Source organism: Euphorbia lathyris, chromosome 5 (genome assembly GCF_963576675.1).
Source record: "Euphorbia lathyris chromosome 5, ddEupLath1.1, whole genome shotgun sequence".
In the NCBI taxonomy this organism is placed as follows: Eukaryota; Viridiplantae; Streptophyta; class Magnoliopsida; order Malpighiales; family Euphorbiaceae; genus Euphorbia; species Euphorbia lathyris.
In genome coordinates this window covers 18,209,938-18,230,773 of record NC_088914.1, presented here as the reverse complement: position 1 = coordinate 18,230,773, position 20,836 = coordinate 18,209,938, and the positions used below count along the sequence as shown (strand labels likewise).

Here is a 20,836-nt window from a genome sequence, read left to right as displayed (position 1 = left end):
TGTTCCAACAAAATATTGCAGCACATAGTTCTGAAAGGTAAGACCAAAAAGTGCCCAAAAAATTATCAAAAAATTTTAAAATATGTAAAACATCATTTTAAGAAACTTTAATTTTTGGCTCAAAATGAGATTTCTTACGGTTTTGACCTAATAAATTGTTGAAGCATGTAAAACGGATAAAATTAATGAAATTATTTTATTGGGACTAACCCATAAGAAATCCTGCTTCGACCCAAGAATTAAAGTTTCTCAAAATAATGTTTTACATTTTCTGAAATTTTTTGAGAAATTTCTAGGTACTTTCTGTTTTCTTACCGGAAAACGCCCACCTAATCGACGGATTCCGTTGATTTGGGACTAAACCGTAAGGAATATCACTTTGAGTCAAGAATTAAAGTTTCTCAGAATAATTTTTTACATTTTCTGGAATGTTTTAAAAAAATTCTCGGTATTTTTTTCTCACAGAAAAACAAATTGTCGGATTCTATTCACCGTGATTTTTTTTACCCGAGCTTCTGGGATCTTAAAATGACCGTCTAATTAAGACGAGTCCAACGGTATAAAAGATTTTGAAAAACGAGGTTAGAAAAGTCGGGAAAATGCATTTTAAAGAAAAGAAATAAAACAATTTTCTCTTTCCTTTTATTTACAAATTTGCAACATTCCACTGGTTAATTACAAAATTGGTCATTGTGTCAAACCCGACCCTAGACGGCATCGGGTACAACGATGAAATAAAATAACGGATGCCTATTGTTTAAAAGTACATTTCAAATTTCTAAGAAAATGACACCTAAGTTATTACATAAGCATTTATCACCGTCAAATTAATAAAACTACCTCATAACTTAATACTGTAAACCTGCACCTGGGCATTTCGATCAGTAATAAATTTTATTCCCAATCATCTATAGTCACTAAACTATTCTCGAAAACCAAATTCATTCGGCAGTAACATCAAATCTATATTCCTGTCACTTAATTCCTACACTACACGAACACATGATTTTGAAATTTCTATATTAGCTAATCTAATAGTCTAATAAACTCTTTAAAAATCGAACTATAACTAATTTCCTTTATTTTTTCTCTTTAGTCGTTATTCTATTCTCAACATCTAATTCTCTCTTAAATATTATAAAATCTATATATATATTTATCACAAAATTTATCACACCACACGAATGCGACAATCTTAACACTTGTATCTTTACTAATTTAATCTAATAATCAAATAAACTGAAATAAGCATTTTCCTTAAACTCTCTAAGTTAAGGTATTTATTTGGCTTGGACTCAATAGTATATTATTATTAAGCTTCCTACGTATCCCGATATTTTCAAATAGGGAATCAAAGCCACGTAGTTCTTTTAATTAAAAGAATATTTATATTATAAAACAAAGAATCATTTGGCAGTGGGAATTTATAATAACTCATATATATCATCACCTTAATATTAATTATTTCCTAATTAGGCCTTATGGTCCTGTTTCGTCAACTATCATACTTTGATTTATTCCTTAATTGCCAACTCCTTTGTTTTCATTTTAATACTTTGATTATTTCTTAATTATCAACTCTTTTGTTTTCATTTTAATGGTTCTTTCTTAATTTCCTTTCAAGACTAACTTCTAATAAGTTCTCCTATTTTCCTCAAATTTCAGCCACTATTCCATATTCATTCCATCGTACCAAAAACGGATACTCTCTTTATACAATTTTCTCATTGTTAACAGTTTTATATGGAACGTGTGGACCTTGAACAATTGCAAGCCATGCACTCATGTTTGTGGCTTGAATAAAGTTTTTCATCCTATTCTTCCAAAATGTATAATTAGATCCAAAGAATAGGGGAGGTCTAGTGATTGATAATCCCTCAGGGAGTATCTGTGTTGTTTGGTTCCCTGGAAGGAAACGAGTGCTGTTCTCACCCATTTATGGGATCCGCTCAAGATAGTTATATCTTTGAGTAGTGAGCTTAGGCTCTGATACCACTTGTTGGTCCCATGTGATTAGTTCTAAGGGGGGGGGGGGGTTAGGAACTAATATAACTTTTTTTTTGTTTTAATTGTATGCTGACTTAGTTATTTTACTAGTTGGTCAGCTCAGCTTTTGGTCAGCTTGGCCAGATATGCTATAAGACAGCTTTGGACGGATATTGACTAAAGCTGTTTTATTTATAAGTTAGATATTGACACTCTTGGAGGTCAGCGTCTAACTCAGCACTTGAAGTTACTCAGAGTTAACTTTAAACAATTTTATATGCTGAGTAAATTTCACATACAACACATGCACATATATAAGTTGAGAGAGAGTTTAGAGATTACTCAGTATCACTTATCTTGGTTCGGCCTCTCTGCCTACGTCCAGTCCCCAGAGTCCTCCGGGCTTTTAGAATCCAATACTGAGCTCTTTAAAGGTAGAGCACAAACCAATTACAAGGCAGTTGAATATGCAAGAGTACCTTCCTCTATTCGTCTACTCAACTCCTACTAAGTGCTACAACCCAGCACCTAGATTTCTCTACCACTGAATGTTTACAACCAAACACTCAGCACAGCACTCTCAATTTTACAATTGATAAACACTTGTTCTTTTCAAGTAAAGAACACTTTAGAAGATTACAAGTAATCACTGTAGCATTTACACAAAGAATGAAAGATGGGTGTAAGATCTATTTTTGTAACTAAGTGCTTTTGTATCTTTTCTCTCTTGTATTTTTCTCTTGGTAGTCCGGCCATGATCCAAGGATTTTGATTATCCTTATATAGGAGAAAATCTGGAATCGGATCATTTTGAAATGATGTAGCCGTTAAGGTTAAAACGGCTCTTTTAGGGGACAGATTCTGGTCAGCTTCAGACTGTTCCGACCATTCCCTTCCTCTGCATTCCTTCAGACGTCAGGTTTGTCTTCTTGCGTCTGGCTTGTCTTTTTGTGTCAGTTGTCCTTTACCAATAATCCATTGACCCATACATCTCGTAATGTGTCTTCTGTGTATTTCCAAGGATTCAATTATTGGTACAGAGGGGCGGTAATCATTGTCTTTTAGCTAACGACTTTTTCATGCTGTCCTGAAGAATCACTCAGCTTCTACTTCGTAAAACCTTGTCATTTGCAATTTCCAATCTGAGTGTAAGTTTAGTCAGCTCAGCTTCGTGAGACAGTTGTTGTGGGCGTGTATGTCTTTGTCTTTTGATGCTAAGTTTGATTCCACTCAGCTTGATACTTTAGGCTTCTATGCTGACCTCTTCCTGTCTTACTTCTTATATTTATCTTTATTTATATTTACACTCAACATTGAACAAACGGATTAGTACAATTAAAATAAAGCACTTAAATTTAATTGTCTCTTAATCATGGATGATTTTGTCAAATCAAAATCTTGTGGAAAAGTGTTTCAACAAAATCTGCATAAAACACTTATAAGTTCTTTTCTTTAGGAATATTTCGCCTAAATCACATACAAATTGTTATTAACATGTTGTTTAATTGCAGTCATATTCATGCCTAACATAGTCTAAGTACTTCACGGGTCGGTCGAACTACACATAATCGTCTTTGCAAGAGCAAACTATCATACGTACATGTTCGAAATTATTGTTTCTTATATGTTATAACTTATCGTCACCTTTATCACTTCTTTAGAGTTTGAATTATATAAATCTGTCTCACCTTAGTTTAGGAGTACTTTGTAGTTGTCACCCAACCCAAGCTAAAGTATTCACCGCTTAGATAACGTGTAAAACCGAGTAGTTTAATACTTGTGGTTATAAATCTCGTGGATTCGATACCCGGTCTTAACCGGATTATTACTTGATACGACATGGTACACTTGCCCCTAAGTAGTAGCGTCTAGTAGAGTTAAACAACTTAGAAAGATCATATCCATAGTCATAGCACACTCATAACACATATATTTTACCGCTCTACCTAGTTGCTCATCAGGAGCTAGCTCAATTTTTTCTAGCTAGCTTAATGGGTGGGTTCTAGACTAGGTTCGATCAATTTGTGGCAGGAACTAGGCAGTGACTTAAGTCTATCCAGGTCCTATTGGTCCTTCTGAAGAGAGGAAATTCAATCTGAGGCTATAGCATGTGAGTCTAGCTCAATATGATGAGTTACTGCAACCTAGTTTCCATATGAAAAATACAAATCATTAAATGAATTATACATTTCTCTATAGATTTAAGTAGAGTAATCTCCAATTTTAGATCATGGTAGACATAATCTATTTTGATTTAATATCTTATGACTACCATGACATTTAAGTAGGTCTTAAGAGATGAGTATTTTACTAACTGTTAAGGAAAACCGAACAATGAAATGTCCAAATTGCAAATGTTAAATATAACCCTAAAATCACTAAAACAATCAACAAAAGAAGAAAAATATGAAATAAATACACAATTGATCACAAAAGATTCTGAAAAAAAAGTTAAGTTTCATTCTTCTACTTCTTATGCATGTGAATATCTCTGTCTAATATAACAAAACAGAAAATGTCATTGTTTAATTTCATTCTTGATATTCTTTGGACAGGGAGATTCCTTATATGTTTAGTAAGTAGATTACACCAGTTATCACTTAACTTTTCCATTTATTAACATTATAAAAGTTACTCAACTTTGCATATTTCTGATTGTTCAGAGCTGCAAATCACTGTAGAGATTGCCATTAGGCATTGAACACTTGACCAAGCTCAAAGAAATGGAGTTTTTCAACATGCCTCTGAAATTCATCATGACACTGCATCCGAATGGAGAAGCTCAAGACTATTTGAAGGTTGAACGTTGTCACAATTATAGATAGGGATTATCTAGGTATTATTAGGTGGTTAATTGTTTTTACATTAAGTGGTATTTAGCCTTAATAGATGTTATTTAGGAATGTTTACAGCTGTGGCTATTATTAGGCCTATTTAGAGTGAATTGCTATATTTCCTATGCTTATTTAAGGTATGTTATATTTCCTATTATTATTTAAGGTAGGTTAGAATTAATATGGTGATTTAAGATAAGTTAGAATAATTAGGGCCATGAATTTAGGAAGACTAGTATACTTTCCTTTTCCCATTTTTCATATTTAAGAGAATTGTACTGTACCAATTCATTATTCAATTGATTAATGAAATTTTTATTTCTTTCTTATGAATTCTCTCTCTATTCTCTCTTTTCTCTGTTTATCTCGATCCCTCTCTAACCTTCTCTCTTCTTTCTCTATTCTTCTCTTCTCCTAAGATCTTTTCTGCCCTAATCTTACTGCCAGAAATCCCTAATCCTGAGAAACTTGTGTTGGTCCCGTGTAACTTAATATGATTAGTTCCAAGGGGGAGGGGGTAGGAACTAATGTAACTTTTTCGCTTAATAATGTTGACTTAATTAAATGTTTGATAATTTAACTCAGCTTTAGGTCAGCAAGGCTGAGTGAAGTGTGAGACAGCTTTAATCAGACGCTGACTAGAGCTGTTTCAATTGTGAGTTGGGAGATAACACTTTAGGTCAGCTTCCATCTCAGCACTCTAATTACTCAGCGTCGGCTTATACAAATTATATACTGAGTGATTTAAGCAAGCAACACATACATATATATATATCAAAGGAAAGGGTTAGAGATTACTCAGCAGTCTTATCCTGGTTCGGCCTCACCGCCTACGTCTAGTCCCCAGAATCCCTCCGGGCTTTTTCAATCCACTACTGAGCTATTTAAAGGTAGAGCACAAACCGTTTACAAAGCAATTGAGTATGCAAGAGTACCTTCCTCTATTCGTCTACTCAATCCTACTGAGCGCTATAACCGAACACTCAGATTTTCTCTACCACTGAGTACTAAAACCGAGTACTCAGCTTCACTCTACTAACCTTTACGATTGATACAAAATTGTTCTTTCTAAATGAAGAACACTTTAGATGAATACAAATTCACTCTAGACTTTTACACAATGATTGAAAATTGGGTGTAAGAGCTTGCTTTGTTTTCAGACAGCTTCTATTTTGGATGTTCACTCTTGTGAAGATTTGCTTTTCTGTCTGTATTGGCTTGTATGTGTCGTAAGGATCCAAGTGATGAACTTGTCCTTTTATAGTGAATTCTGAAGCTTCAAATCATTTGAATTCTGACATATCCGTTGGGAGTAACGGTCTTCAAACGTCATTCATTGGTCAGCTTCCAGAATCGCAGGCTAATCCTGTCGTCTGATTTTAGCAGGCGTTAGGCTTGCCAGTTTCATCTTCTTCCACCAGGTTCGTCTTCTAGCGCTAGTTTTGTCTTCTTGCCAGATGCCAGTTGATCCATGCGTCTCGAAAAGGTCTCTAGGCGAATTTCTGAGGCTTCTGAATTGTTGCAGATCTGTGTCGGACTTTGTCTTTTAGTCAACGGATCATTGGCGTTGTCCTGACTAATACTCAGCTTGATTGTTCGGCTTTGCCTTCAATCTATTTCTTTATCTATGCTAAGTTACATTCCACTCAGCTTCTTCGGTCGGCTTTACCTTCAAGCGTTATTCTGAAGAAGACTCTTCTTTTAACGAGACTGAGTTTCATTCCACTCAGCATCGGCTGTGTGTCTTTGCTTATGCTGACTTGTTCTGTCTTTCTTTTATGAACTTTTAGTTCTTGTTCTCGTTAGTAAATATACTCAACATTGAACAAACATATTAATACAATTAAACCAAAGCACTTAAATTTAATTGTCTTAATCATGGGAATAACTTAAATAATTTTGTCAAATCAAAATCATGTGGAAAGGTGTAACAAACTCCCCTATTTTGATGTTGGTAAAAGTATTTAATTATGGAACTCAGTGTTGAGCATACCACATGATTGTTTACCTTTCTTATTCTTCTGAAATTACTCCCCCGTAAGGGTTGCATCCATTGACTTAATTCAACTCTAAACCTTCTAAGATTTAATCGAGTGAAACGAAGGCATGCCTTTACTGACTTAGTTCAATTCTAGACCTTCCAAGATCTAATTCAGATGAGCCTAAGGTCAGTTTTCAGAGGTAAGTCAATGCTTGGAACATTTAGTTATTACTCAGTTTCAAATATAGGTATCAGAGTTTATGCTGAGTATGTTTTACTTGTATATTCCTTATGTTCACACGTTTTAATTTGTTGTTCAATGAATAGTTAAGTATGACAGATCAGCATATAAGCACAAGTAAGCATTGCATAAACATAGTCAGTTTTGGATAAAGGATGCATATATATTAGATAGTCAGCTCAACAAAATATAACACGCCAGATATAAATTTACAAGTCATAAAATAAGACTATTTCTAATCTATTTCTTTATGTTGACTTGAACTTTGTTAGATTTGCCCTTGTCCTTGGCTGTTCTTTGTTGCTGACTCTGATTGCCCGGGACAGCAAAAGTTGAACCAGGCTTCTGCTGAGTTCCGACAGCTGGCTGGTTATCCTTAGCTTTCTCCCCAGTCTCTGCTTAGTTCCAGTAGCTTGCTTCGTTTGAATTTTCTCCCCTATTTTGCCAGCATCATAAGATGGAGGAGGAGGATAGAAAGTCCCTTGATGAACAGCACGAGTCAGTATCGAGGAATATTGTCGCATTTGACTCGTACTCTCCCTTAGACCTTTAAAGACCTGCAAGCCATCGGCCATACTTGAGGCGGGGATTTTTATGTTGGCACTGAGCATGCTGAGTAAATACTCTAAAGATTTCCCGATCCAAGTTATTGATTCAGTCATCCGTGCATAGGATTGATAGTACATCCTGAGCAGCGCAGTATCATATGACTGACGTTGAACATTTGTGTGCCGGACATGCGCAAGTGTGGATTAAGTGCATTGCAGAATCTCATTAGTCTTGACCTGGTCAGTGTCCATCTCTTCTTTGCTTAAGTTGAGTAGGCAAATGGCTTCACCAATCTGTTCTATGGAACATTGAGAAGAGGAGGAGATAAGGTCACGAGCTCCGGTCAGCTTAGAGGACAGTTGGGAGAAAAGGTGATTGACCTCAGCAGAGGTTGCAGATGTTGAGTTCGCAGTTAATAAGGCATTGAGTTGACCTTGGATGGAGTTCATGTGATTTACCATCATCAGCTGGAGTTCAGCCAGCTTCACTATGGACTCTTGCTTGGGCTGTTAAGAGATGAAAGATGTCATGACACTCATCAGTTCTTTAAGACCCTTAATTTCGGTCAGAAGTTGAGTGACAAAGGATAATTGGGTTGGCACAACAGGAACAGACCCAACAGCATCGGCGTGAGTCTGATGAATATCATGAAGTAGAGCTTGAGTTGAGTCAATGATATTCCTTCCAGACTTAGAAGCATTCAGATAGGTGTAGGATTCATCAGTGATATACTCAGTGGCCGGAATCTTATCAGCACCGGATGGAGGAGGTGTTTGGTGCCAGCTTGGTCAGCAGCTGCACTTTTATTGAGGTCAGCATCAGGTGCTGACTGGTTTTCTTTCTGCTTGGTAGGAGTATGAAGAGGTTGATTAGCAGAGTTATTAACCTGCTCAGTGTCAGTCTGAGGCTGAGTAGAATTTGGAGGTTGAGGCAACTCAGAGCTGGCTTGAGCAAGAGGAGTTTCCTTTGCTAACTCGTTGGGTTGAGCAGCATGGACTTCGAGCACTTGCTCAGTGGAAGGATGAGCAGAAGTGTTGGCAGAAATTGGACCCTTAGAAGCTTTCGGGTCGGCTTGTTCCTCAACTCGAGAAACAGAGGCTTGCTTTTCCGTCACTTGGTCGGGAGAAGGTTTAACAATGTCTGTGAAGAACTGGAATTGAAGCCCAGTGAGATCAGTGATAGGGTCCCTCAGCGGGGATTCATCCAAAGGTCTATGACTTCAGGTTTCAGAGCCTTGCGTTTGAACCGCTTTTTTGTGATGTCCTTTTGAGTGTTGGTTTGACAAGAAGGATCAGCAGCAATGGAGGCAATGGACTCAGAGGAAGAGCTGAGTCCAAGGTAAGCATCAAGGCCTTCCACAACCTTGTCCTTCACTAGTGACTCAGCTTGGTTCTCATCAGGTTGCTCAGCAGCACTTGTGTTACTTGGCTCAGCAGAACCCATCTTGTCAGCTTGAGGCTGACCCTCAGTATCACCCTGTTCTTCCTCTTGATCACACGGAGTCTTTTCCAGATCAATTTCTTGACTTCGCACGAAGTGTGATTCCTTGGTAATCACAAAGTCAAGGGGGTTAGCATCGATCATTTTCAACCCAGTGGTTTTCTTCCTCTTCAAAGGCTGATCAGGTGTTTCCTCACTTTCTTCCTCGGGCTCAATTTGCCTTTTCTGTTTCTCAGCTGACTTAGGTTCCCCTTGATCTTGCTCAGCAAGAGCAATTTTCTTTGCACTGGATATAATCCTAAGCTTCTTCGGAGCTGTGTTAATGTCTTTGGTTGAGGATTGGTCAGCTTTCCTCTTTCTGTCCTGCCTAGTGCGCTCAGCGGGTTCCTTTTCAACCATAACTTTCTTCCCTTTCTTGGTCAGCTCATCATGTGCACCTTCAACCATATTATCCCCTTCCATATCTTCCTCAGCGGGTTCTATAGCCCCCTTTCTTTTCTTGGGCTTGATGGGTTGGCTGTGAGCTAAGCTGAATAGTACTACGGAGGTGATCTCAGTGCCCTCAATCTCAATTTCTTCTACTAAGCTAACCTGATGATCCTGAAGTATTCTGGTGATGAGAGAGCCCATCCTAAGGATCCCGGTGCTTCTTTGAAATGCTCCGATGACAAATACGAGCATGTTGAGCGGCTTGTAATTCAGCATGTGCCAGATGAAGCACTGCTCAAAGTTGGAAGCTGAGTAGGAGGAGTTGACCTTGGGGAACAAAAGTTGGTCAGGATATAGTGGGGTTGTTTTTTATGCTGACCCATGCAAGTGCTGACAATTTCTCCCTTGTGGTTCTTGGGTTTACAGAACTCAACAACGTAATTGACTCGCAAGTAGTCGTTCGTGCACCTGAGTTCAGATCCTTTTTCCTTCAGCTTTAACAATTTAGCGAGATAGGACGGGGTGATGATGATATCCTTGTTCTTGACCTTGGTGATCATATAGTCATCATTATCATCGGCAACCCTTAGATTCGTGTAGAATTCTCTCACCAACTGGGGGTAAGTGGTTCCAGGGAGAGAGAAGAGCTTGGTCCAGCCATTCTTTGAAATCCACTCACAAAAGGGTTTCTCAGCTTCTACGAATCCTTTGGAGAACCAGCGGGAGCGGAAAACCTTAAGATTTTTGACGTTCTTAAAGACAGGGGAGAACGTCCTCTCCTTAGGTTTTTCATTCTTTTTCTCCTTCTTCTTTCTTGACAGAGTTTCTTGGTCAGCTTGAGGGTTTTTATGAGGCATGCTGACCTCGGGAACAGATTGATCATACTGACCGTGGGTTTTTTCTTGAGACTTTGTGGAAGTCTCTGGATATTCTTGCTCAACAGGAGAAGGAGGATTAATGTCGGAGCGATTATCGTCGTATTGCTCCTCGGACATATTCTGAGAATCATTTGACATGATGTTCTTGAGAATTTGAGAAATGCAGAAGATTTGGGAATTTAGAGAGAAAGAAAAATAGAATGCCAAAGATTTCAAGTGTAAAGAGAAGTTAGTGGGAAATCGTCCACTATTTATAGTCGTTCCACGTTAATCTGATAGGTCGGAATGGCGGGTTGTCCTCGAGTTGATCAATCGACCGTTATCTCTAGCATTAATGACACATTCGGTGCATGGTTTTCTAATTATTACGCTTACGTCATCCTAAGTGGCTACTTAAATGAGCGTGCTAGCATTAATTGTGCAAGTGGCTTTACTCAGTATCTAGAATACTAAACGTTTTGAAGTTCTGAGTGCTCAGTTTTGCGTAGAAGGGATTTTAGCATGCTTAGTAACTCAGCACATAGTAATCCCTCAATATGTATGTCTACTTAGCATAAGTTGATTTTATGTCATTCATATTAGCTCAGCATATGATAGTTACTCATTAAGCAATAATCACTCGGCATATTATAATCACTCAACATTCATTTAGCGAAGAAAACTTATTGAAGAGGATTAGACATACCGATAGCTTCCCTTAGTATGTTAAACTGCTCACGAGCCAAGTGCTTCGTGAAGATATCCGCAAGTTGTTCATCTATTGGAACATAGGTCATCTTGATCTCACCCTTGAGTACATGGTCTCTGATGAAGTGATGCCTAATGCTGACATGCTTCATCCTGTTGTGTTGGATTGGATTTTTGGATAAGTCAATGGCACTCTTGTTGTCGCATTTGACTTCGATTGTTTTTTGTTGTACTCCTTAATCCTCCAGCTATTGCTTAATCCATAGGACTTGTGCCACACAGCTTCTAGCAGCAATGTACTCAGCTTCAGTGGTTGACAGGGCAACTGGCAACTGCTTCTTGCTAAACCAAGACACTAGACAGCTTCCAAGGAAGTGACATCCTCCTGAAGTGCTTTTACGCTCCAGCTTGCCTCGTCCATAGTCAGCATCAGTGTATCCAATGAGTGTGAAGTCATTTGTGTTTGGACACCATAAACCTGCATTTATTGAGCTCTGCAAATATCTAAAAATTCTTTTCGAAGCTATACAGTGAGATTCCCTGGGGTCAGCTTGATATCTCGCACAGTAACATACTGAGTACTGAATGTCTGGCCTACTAGCAGTTAGATAAAGTAGAGAGCCAATCATACCTCGATATAACTTGCTGTCTACTGACTTACCTTTCTCATCAGCACAAAGCACAGTGTCAGTACCCATTGGGGTAGATATGGGCTTACATCCTTCCATATCAAATTTCTTCAATATCTATTTAGCTTACTTGGTCTGACTAATGAAGATGCCATTTTTAACTTGTTTGATTTGAAGTCCAAGGAAGAACTTGAGTTCTCCCATCATTGACATCTCAAACTCAGTGTGCATCTGTTTGGTAAACTCCTTGCACATGGTTTCGTTAGTAGCACCAAAGATAATATCATCTACATATATTTGTGCTAACAGGGTATCTTTACCCTTTTTCTTAATGAATAAGGTTGTGTCAACTTTTCCTCTGACATAGTTCCTAGTCAGTAGGAAGCTTGCCAGCCTTTCATACCAAGCACGTGGTGCTTGCTTTAGGCCGTACAGAGCCTTTTTGAGTTTATAAACATGGTTTGGGAATTTTGAATCCTCAAACCCTGGAGGCTGACTAACATAAACCTCTTCATTTATAACTCCATTAAGAAGTGCACTTTTTACATCCATTTGGAACAATTTAAAGTCCATAAAGCTAGCATATGCACACAATATTCTTACTGCCTCTAACCTAGCTATGGGTGCAAAGGTCTCACCATAGTCAATACCTTCCTACTGACTGTAACCTTGAGCTACAAGTCTGGCTTTGTTTCTGACTACGTTACCTTATTCGTCTAGCTTGTTGCGAAATACCCACTTCGTTCCAATGGTCTTTTGATTCTTCGGTTTAGGCACTAAATCCCGTACTTCATTTATCTTGAACTGATCAAGTTCCTCTTGCATAGCGTTTATCCAGAATTCATCATGCTCAGCTTCTGAGAAGTTCTTTGGCTCATGAACTGAGACAAACGCAACATTACTAAGATATCTCCTGAGTTGATTTCTGGTCATCAGGGTGTTCTCAGCAGCATCAAGAATGGACTTCTCTGAGTGTCCTCTTGGAATCTTGATTTCTTTTGGTAGTGTTGAGTTTTCAGGGGTTGGTGTTTCAACAATCTCTGCAGGATTATATTGGTCAGCAAAGACAATTTCAGGCTCATTTTTACCTTTGGTCAGCTCTTGAGGTGATGACACAGTGGCTCCATTTTGGTCAGCGGAAGCTGAGCATGGGTCATCTTCGGTAGGCTGACTTGTCTTTCCTGCAGGGTCAGTTTCATCGAACTCGATATAGATAGACTCTTCTACGACCTGAGTTCGTTTATTAAACATCCTATATGCTTTTCTGTTTGTTGAGTACCCTAAGAAGATAGCTTCATCAGCTTTAGAATCAAATTTCGCAAGGTTGTCTTTAGTATTTAAAATGAAACATTTACAACCAAAGGCACGAAAATATCCAATGTTGGGTTTTCGTCCTTTCCAAAGTTCATAGGGGGTTTTCTTAAGTATAGGTCTAACTAAAGCCCTATTGAGTATATAGCACGCTGTGTTGACAGCCTCACCCTAGAAATACTTTGGAAGCATATTCTCACTCAGCATTGTCCGAGCTATTTCAACTAAGGTTATGTTCTTCCTTTCAACTACCCCATTTTGTTGAGGAGTTCTAGGAGCAGAAAAATTGTGGTCAATGCCACTGACTTCACAGAATTCATCAAATTGTTGGTTTTTGAATTCTCCGCCATTATCACTTCGGATGTGAGCTAATTTTAGGTCTTTGTCATTTTCTAGTTTTCTAATCAGTGTTGAGAACATCTCAAAAGCTTCATCCTTGCTACTCAGCAAGATGACCCAAGTATACCGAGAGAAGTCATCTACAATGACCAAGGAAAATCTCTTACCACCCAAGCTCAGCGGCCGGACTGGTCCGAAAAGATCCAAGTGTAGTAATTCTAACGGACGCTTGGTTGAGACTACATTTTTACTATGAAAATACTTTTTGGTTTGTTTACCTTGCTGACAAGCATTGCATAATTGATCCTTCTCAAATCTAAGTTTGGGCAAACCCTCAACTAAATGCTTACATGACCAAGTCTCCTATGCCATAGTTAGGAATTATCTTCCTTTGACACTAAGCATATGTTTTTCAAAAACTTCTTTTCTAAACTCAGCATGAAAACATTGTCAACACGAGGGGCAGTTAAAATTAAATCATTTGTTTTTCCCTCGAGTATCCGACACTCAGTGGCATCAAATACAACCTTTCTACTGCTGTCACACAGCTGAGCCACGCTCAATAGGTTATATTTGAGACCCTTGAATAGGGAGACTGACTCAATAGTAGGATTTCCTCCGATAGTACCTGATCCCACTATCTTACCATTTTTGTTGTCTCCGAAACTTACATTTCCTCCTCGTTTATGCACAAGTGTGATGAACTGAGTTTCATCACCAGTCATATGCCTCGAGCATGCGCTCTCAATATACCATAGCTTGACTTCTCAGCACATCTCAGGCTCACCTGCAATTGAACTAGTTATCTTTAGGTACCCAATTCTTTTTGGGTCCTCGTTTGTTAGAATGAACAGGTGAAGCATCATATTTTATTTTGTGACGGCATATATTTATGGTGTGGCCATCTTTTCACAAAAGTCACAATAAACTACCCTTTGAGGGTGTTTCCATTTTTGGTTAGCACGATGGTGCTGAGCATACCAACACACACTTACAGTGTGTCCTCTTTTTCCACAACAATCACACTGATTGTTCTGTTGAGTGTACCGTCTTTGTTGACTTGTACCTAAATACTCAGCATTTGGGTAGAACCTTTTCTTAGCCGAAGAACTCAGCTGGTTCTGTATTGAAGTGATGTCCTTTCTCAGTTTCTTAGAATCTGATTGGACTTCCGAGACAAACCGATGCATGATTTTTAGATTTTCATCTTGCCTGGTATTGTCTTGGAGCAGATGTCAGAGGTCACTGAGTTTGACCTCTTCAATCTCATCACACCGCCTGCTGAGTGCTCTTATTTTCTTGTTACACTTTTTGGTCAGTGTATAGAGATCACTCAAGGCATTAACCATTTCATTTCTGAGCAAAGATATAGATGTTACCTCATTAGAGTGTTCCTCATGATCAGACTCATCGGAGAGGTCAGCTTGCTCAGATCGGCAGTCATCAACAGCTTCGTCAGCCATAAAACAGATGTTTGCTGACTCAGTGGCATTAGCTTCTGATGAGGTTGACTCATCACTGTCACTCCATATGGCCACCATTGCCTTTCTACTGCCCTTCTTTTCTTTCTTCAGAGTAGGACAGTTTGACTTGATGTGCCCAGTTTGATGGCATTCGAAACAAGTAACAGGGTTGGAGCTATCCTTCTTATGTCTGCTATCGCTAGACTCAGTTCTGTATTTATCACTTCTTTTGAATGGCCTTTTGCTGTTCTTATCGCTTTTCCTAAACAGCTTCTTCATCTTTCTTGTGAACATGGTCATTTCCTCATCATCTGATGAGTCACCTTCTGTTGAATCAGCTTTCATGACAAGAGATTTTTGCTTCTTGTCCTCAGACTTTTCTTTAGCCTCAAAATTCTTTATGGAGATCTCGTGGGTCAGCAGAGATTCGATGAGCTCATCGTATTTATATGTGGTCAGGTCTTGAGCTTCTTCCACCACTGTCTTCTTAGCTTACCAGCTCTTGGGGAGACTTCTCAAGATTTTCTTCACCTGTTCTTCTTCTGTGAAGTTCTTGCCGAGTCTCTTAAGCTCATTTATGATGTTGGTGAACCTTGAGTTCATCTCAGATATGTCTTCATTTTCGTTCATCTCAAACAGCTCGTATAGTCTCATGTGTTGATTCACCTTGGACTCCTTGAACTTACTTGTTCCTTCATAGGTCACCTCCAGCTTCTTCCAGATTTCCTATGCTGAATTACAACCTGAAATTTTGTTGTACTCTGCAGCATCTAACGCACAGTGAAGCATATTGATAGCCGAAGCATTATTTTGTAATTTTTTAAGGTCATCCTCTGACCACTTAGACTCACTCTTGATAGATTTTACTCCGTCAACAATTTCATAGGGAACAAACGGGCCTTGGACTATGGCCAGCCATGCACTCATATTTGTTGCCTGAATGAAGTTTTTCATTCTGTTCTTCCAAAATGTATAGTTTGACCCGAAGAATAGAGGAGGCCGACTAATCGATAATCCCTCAGGGAGTATCTGTGTTGTTTGATTTCCTGGAAGGAAACGAGTGCTGTTCTCAGCCATTTACAGGGATGAGCTCAAGATAGTTTTATCTTGAATAGTGAGCTACTGAGCTCTGATACCACTTGTTGGTCCCGTGTAACTTAATATGATTAGTTCCAAGGGCGGGGGGGGGGGGTTAGGAACTAATGTAACTTTTTCGCTTGATAATGCTGACTTAATTAAATGTTTGCTAATTTAACTCAGCTTTAGGTCAGCAAGGCTGAGTGAAGTGTGAGACAGCTTTAATCAGACGCTGACTAGAGCTGTTTCAATTGTGAGTTGGGAGATAACACTTTAGGTCAGCTTCCAACTCAGCACTCTAATTACTCAGCATCGGCTTATACAAATTATATACTGAATGATTTAAGCAAGCAGCACATACATATATATATATATATATCAAAGGAAAGGGTTAGAGATTACTCAGCAGTCTTATCCTGGTTCGGCCTCACCGCCTACGTCCAGTCCCCAGAATCCCTCCGGGCTTTTTCAATCCACTAATGAGCTCTTTAAAGGTAGAGCACAAACCGTTTACAAAGCAATTGAGTATGCAAGAGTACCGTCCTCTATTCGTCTACTCAATCCTACTGAGCGCTATAACCGAACACTCAGATTTTCTCTACCGCTGAGTACTAAAACTGAGTACTCAGCTTCACTTTACTAACCTTTACGATTGATACAAAATTGTTCTTTCTAAATGAAGAACACTTTAGATGAATACAAATTCACTCTAAACTTTTACACAATGATTGGAAATTGGGTGTAAGAGCTTGCTTTGTTTTCAGACAGCTTCTATTTTGGATTTTCACTCTTGTGAAGATTTTCTTTTCTGTTTGTATTGGCTTGTATGTGTCGTAAGGATCCAAGTGATGAACTTGTCCTTTTATAGTGAATTCTGAAGCTTCAAATCATTTGAATTCCGACATATCCATTAGGAGTAACGGTCTTCAAACGTCATTCATTGGTCAGCTTCCAAAATCACAGGCCAATCCTGTCGTCTGATTTTAGCAGGCGTCAGGCTTGCCAGTTTCATCTTCTTCCGCCAGGTTCATCTTCTAGCGCCAGTTTTGTCTTCTTGCCAGATGCCAGTTGATCCATGCGTCTCGAAAAGGTCTCTAGGCGGATTTCCGAGGCTTCTGAATTGTTGCAGATCTGTGTCGGACTTTGTCTTTTAGTCAACGGATCATTGGCGCTGTCCTGACTAATACTCAGCTTGATTGTTCGGCTTTGCCTTCAATCTATTTCTTTATCTATGCTGAGTTACATTCCACTCAGCTTCTTCGGTCGGCTTTGCCTTCAAGCGTTATTCTGAAGAAGACTCTTCTTTTGACGAGACTGAGTTTCATTCCACTCAGCATCGGTTGTGTGTCTTTGCTTATGATGACTTGTTCTATCTTTCTTTTATGAACTTTTAGTTCCTGTTCTCGTTAGTAAATATACTCAACATTGAACAAACATATTAGTACAATTAAACCAAAGCACTTAAATTTAATTGTCTTAATCATGGGATTAACTTAAATAATTTTGTCAAATCAAAATCATGTGGAAAGGTGTTTCAACAACGTGTACCAGATGTGTGTACTTCACCTACTGGAATAATGGCAAGTGGGATAAATCTTCAATTTTTCAATTTTGTTTATTTTCTTCGATTTTTTTCTTTCCAGATTTTGAGATCGGATCCGATGGAGACTGAGGAAGTAGCACTGTGATGGCCTCCTTTGCCAGTTATCAGATTGAACCAGCAATCTCAGTGAGTTTCATTGTCTTCAATTTTTACATTGTGATTTGAATTTCTCTTTTGGTTCACTTGGAATGAAGCTATGTGGAATTTTTAGGGGCTAAAAAGATTATGAATCAAGGATTGATGGCTTTGATTGCTAGTATAGTCTAAATCTAAACGGAATAGATGCAATTTAATTAATGTTGGAGCTGATTTCACTTTGTGTATTGCAGCCTTAACTGTTTCGATTTCACTTTGTTTCTTGTAATTTAGTTTGTTTGGAGATAACCTATTTGATAGTGTTGGCATGAATTAATTCAATTTGTCTATAACATGAGAAATCTGCACAATCGAAAATGAAGCTGATATGAAAGTCCGAAAAAGTTGAAAATAATGAAACAATAGATTTCTCTATTGTCTTTGTAAATCTATAGTGAATTTTCTGTTTGTTATGCAGGAGTTTGCCAAGAGGAAGCTTGGTGTTATTCAGCTAGTATTCTGGAATCTGAATCTAACCATGAATTTAGTGGTGTGGTTGGAGGTATATAATGTCGAATTTTTTTTAACTATATAGATTCATAAGATACCAATCTATTTCATCACTTGAAAAATGTGTAGATTGAGTATGTTTCTACTTTTTTTCTTTCCCTTTACGTTATAAGAGGTTGTTTACTCATCTCACTGTGAGTTCTAACTGGTTCAGTTATCAACCTGTAGACCACTTTTCATCCGGGGGTTCTGCCATTGAAAATATTTCAAACAGAGAAGAAATCATTACGGCTTGAACAAGACTATTCTTGTGAATGATTTTAAGCACTTAATTAGTGTTGGTTTTGGATACTGCAATGTTATTTTTTCTTATGTCTAGAGGTGAAAGTGATAAAGGTTTGTGGAAAAGGGATCATTGGCAGTTAGTCATTCCTAGTTCGGTGCAGAAGGGAATTTTGAAAAGGATGCTCTCTAATTCTGAAGAGGGCTCAGAAGGTAGTTGCTAAAGCTTTTCTCTAGTTGTAGCAGTTGGGTTAGCACCATTAGTAAACAGATATGCAACAACAAGACTGAAGCTAGAAGAAAGGGATTCAGGGCTTCAAACATGTTTTTTTTAATTGAGACTATGTATATCAATTGTTAATCTGTTGATGTTTTTTTCTCTAGGACAAGATTCTTATGCAACCTTGATGTGGTGCTCGTATTCAAATTTGAACATGTAAATCATGAAATTGGTCTATGGAAAAGCAAAAGGATATTTTGTAATTCTGTTAATTAGTATTTCATTGCTGTTTGTTACGAAAATGTTAAGCATATCCTCAGGTTTGCAAGTTTGTGATTCATCAAACACAAGCCACCTTTACTCAATGAATCATGTGGAAATGGAGAATGCCATTTTGAATGCTGATGTTAGCTCAATAAGAATAGTGATGAAAAATGGGAAAATGCCTTACATGTTAGTTCCTTCAAATGACTATGAAGCTTATTGTTGCCTGCTGTTTAGTGGAAAGCTAGAACTTAATAATTCATAAAGTTTACTATGTACTTTCATCAAGCACTTGTATAGAACTCAAGTAAATCACATCTAATGATTCAGATTTTAGATTCACCAACATTAATGGAGATTATCAGAAAAGCTTGAACAACCTCATATACACTTTCCAAAATCTAGCTCCGGCAAATAGCTTCGCTCTTGGTTCTGTAGGCCAAAACATCCAAGACCGACCTTTCAGTCTGAGTCTCTGCAGAGGAGACATTTCAGGCACAAATTGCACAAGCTGTATAGCAGAAGCAAGATCTGAAATCCGAAAACTATGCCCATATAACAAAGCAGCAACCATATGGTACGATAATTGCCTTCTCAAATACTCGGACAATGAAGGTTCGAGCAGAATTTATGGGTTAGCTCAGTGCAGCAGAGATCTTGTGAGGGATGATTGTTATAAGTGTTTGAATGGTGCCATAGCTGAAATTCCAAACTGTTGTGATGGGAAACAAGGAGGTAGAGTTGTTGTTGGTGCAAGTTGCACTGTTAGATACGAGATTTACACATTTCTTAAACCTTATTAGTGTTTTTTTATGTGATTAGTTAATTATTACAGATTCATATTGGTTCAATGTGCATCTTCACATTATAAATTGATGTTCTTTTTCTATGTAAAATTATATTGTTATTGATTGTTAAATAAAGTTTATGTTGCCATTTTTCAAGTATTGCTCGTAGCTTATATGGAAAACAAAAAATTGTGTAATTTAGTTTAGAAATTTGAGTCCTAACGCAACACAATGAATTTTAATTGGAAGACAACCCAGTTAGTACTTAGAGTATATTCAATGGATTATACTACTAACCACTCAATAGTTAGAATACATCATCAATATAGGACCAATTTAATAAACTCTCATACTATTAAAATATCCCCCAATGAATAATAATACAACCACTCAATAATATGAGATCTATTAATTAATTTAATAATATATTATAACCATTTAATAAAAAAAATATATTATAAAACTCAAAAGCTGCCAAGGTAGCTGCTTTTGGCAGCTTTTGAGTTGCTCATACCGCTTGGTATACCAAGCGATATGAGCATGGGGAGAGTTTACTAACTCTCCACAATGATTCATACTACTTTTGGAGATTAATGAGCTTTTCATTAACTCTCATTATAGATGCTCTTACTAGGGGAGGATATAGGCACGGTTCCTCCGGCCACAAGAACCACATGATCAGGGTAATTCCGACCTTCTGTCTCCACAAAATTTAACGTGTTAGAGTGCTATATTGATGAGTTGATTAAACTTTAGTTAGGTATTTGATAAATTGGAGATTTGGTCTAAAACTTTGATTGAGATATAAATTGGGGATTGTTATATGATTAATACAAAATTAACTCATTGAGGTTGTATTCAATTACAAATATGAGGTGGTTCGACTCCATGGCTCCAAGAAATTTTAATGAGATACTGAATTAGCACACTCAAAATTGATCCATGTGCCAAAAATTAGGCTACTCCTGTTAAGTCCCCCCTAAATTCAAATTTCTAATTTTTTTTTAAGTATGTTAGGTCCTCCTTAAATCCAAATTTCTATTTTTTTTGGTACGTTAGGCTCTTCTTAGATCCAAAATTTTTATTTTTTAAAAAAATTTAAGAAAAAATAATTACTTTATATAAAACTGTACAAATGTTACGAAAATTTATAAAGGTTTTATGGATTTTACGTAAAGTAGTGTCAATTTACATAAGGTGATTTGGTGGATAGAATTAAAATTATTTTTATTAATAATTTAACAAAAAAT

General features: G+C 37.7%; 1 protein-coding gene across 1 annotated transcript; it reads left to right on the top strand.

Annotated features, from left to right (window-relative positions):
- Positions 1–19,109: 19,109 nt before the first annotated feature.
- On the top strand, positions 19,110–19,601 carry LOC136229703 (antimicrobial ginkbilobin-2-like protein; the record flags this gene model as incomplete). The annotated part of the gene is made up of 1 exon (XM_066018609.1): positions 19,110–19,601. A coding segment is annotated over one exon (492 nt), but the record flags the coding sequence as incomplete, so codon positions are not given.
- Between the last annotated feature and the right edge of the window lie 1,235 nt (positions 19,602–20,836).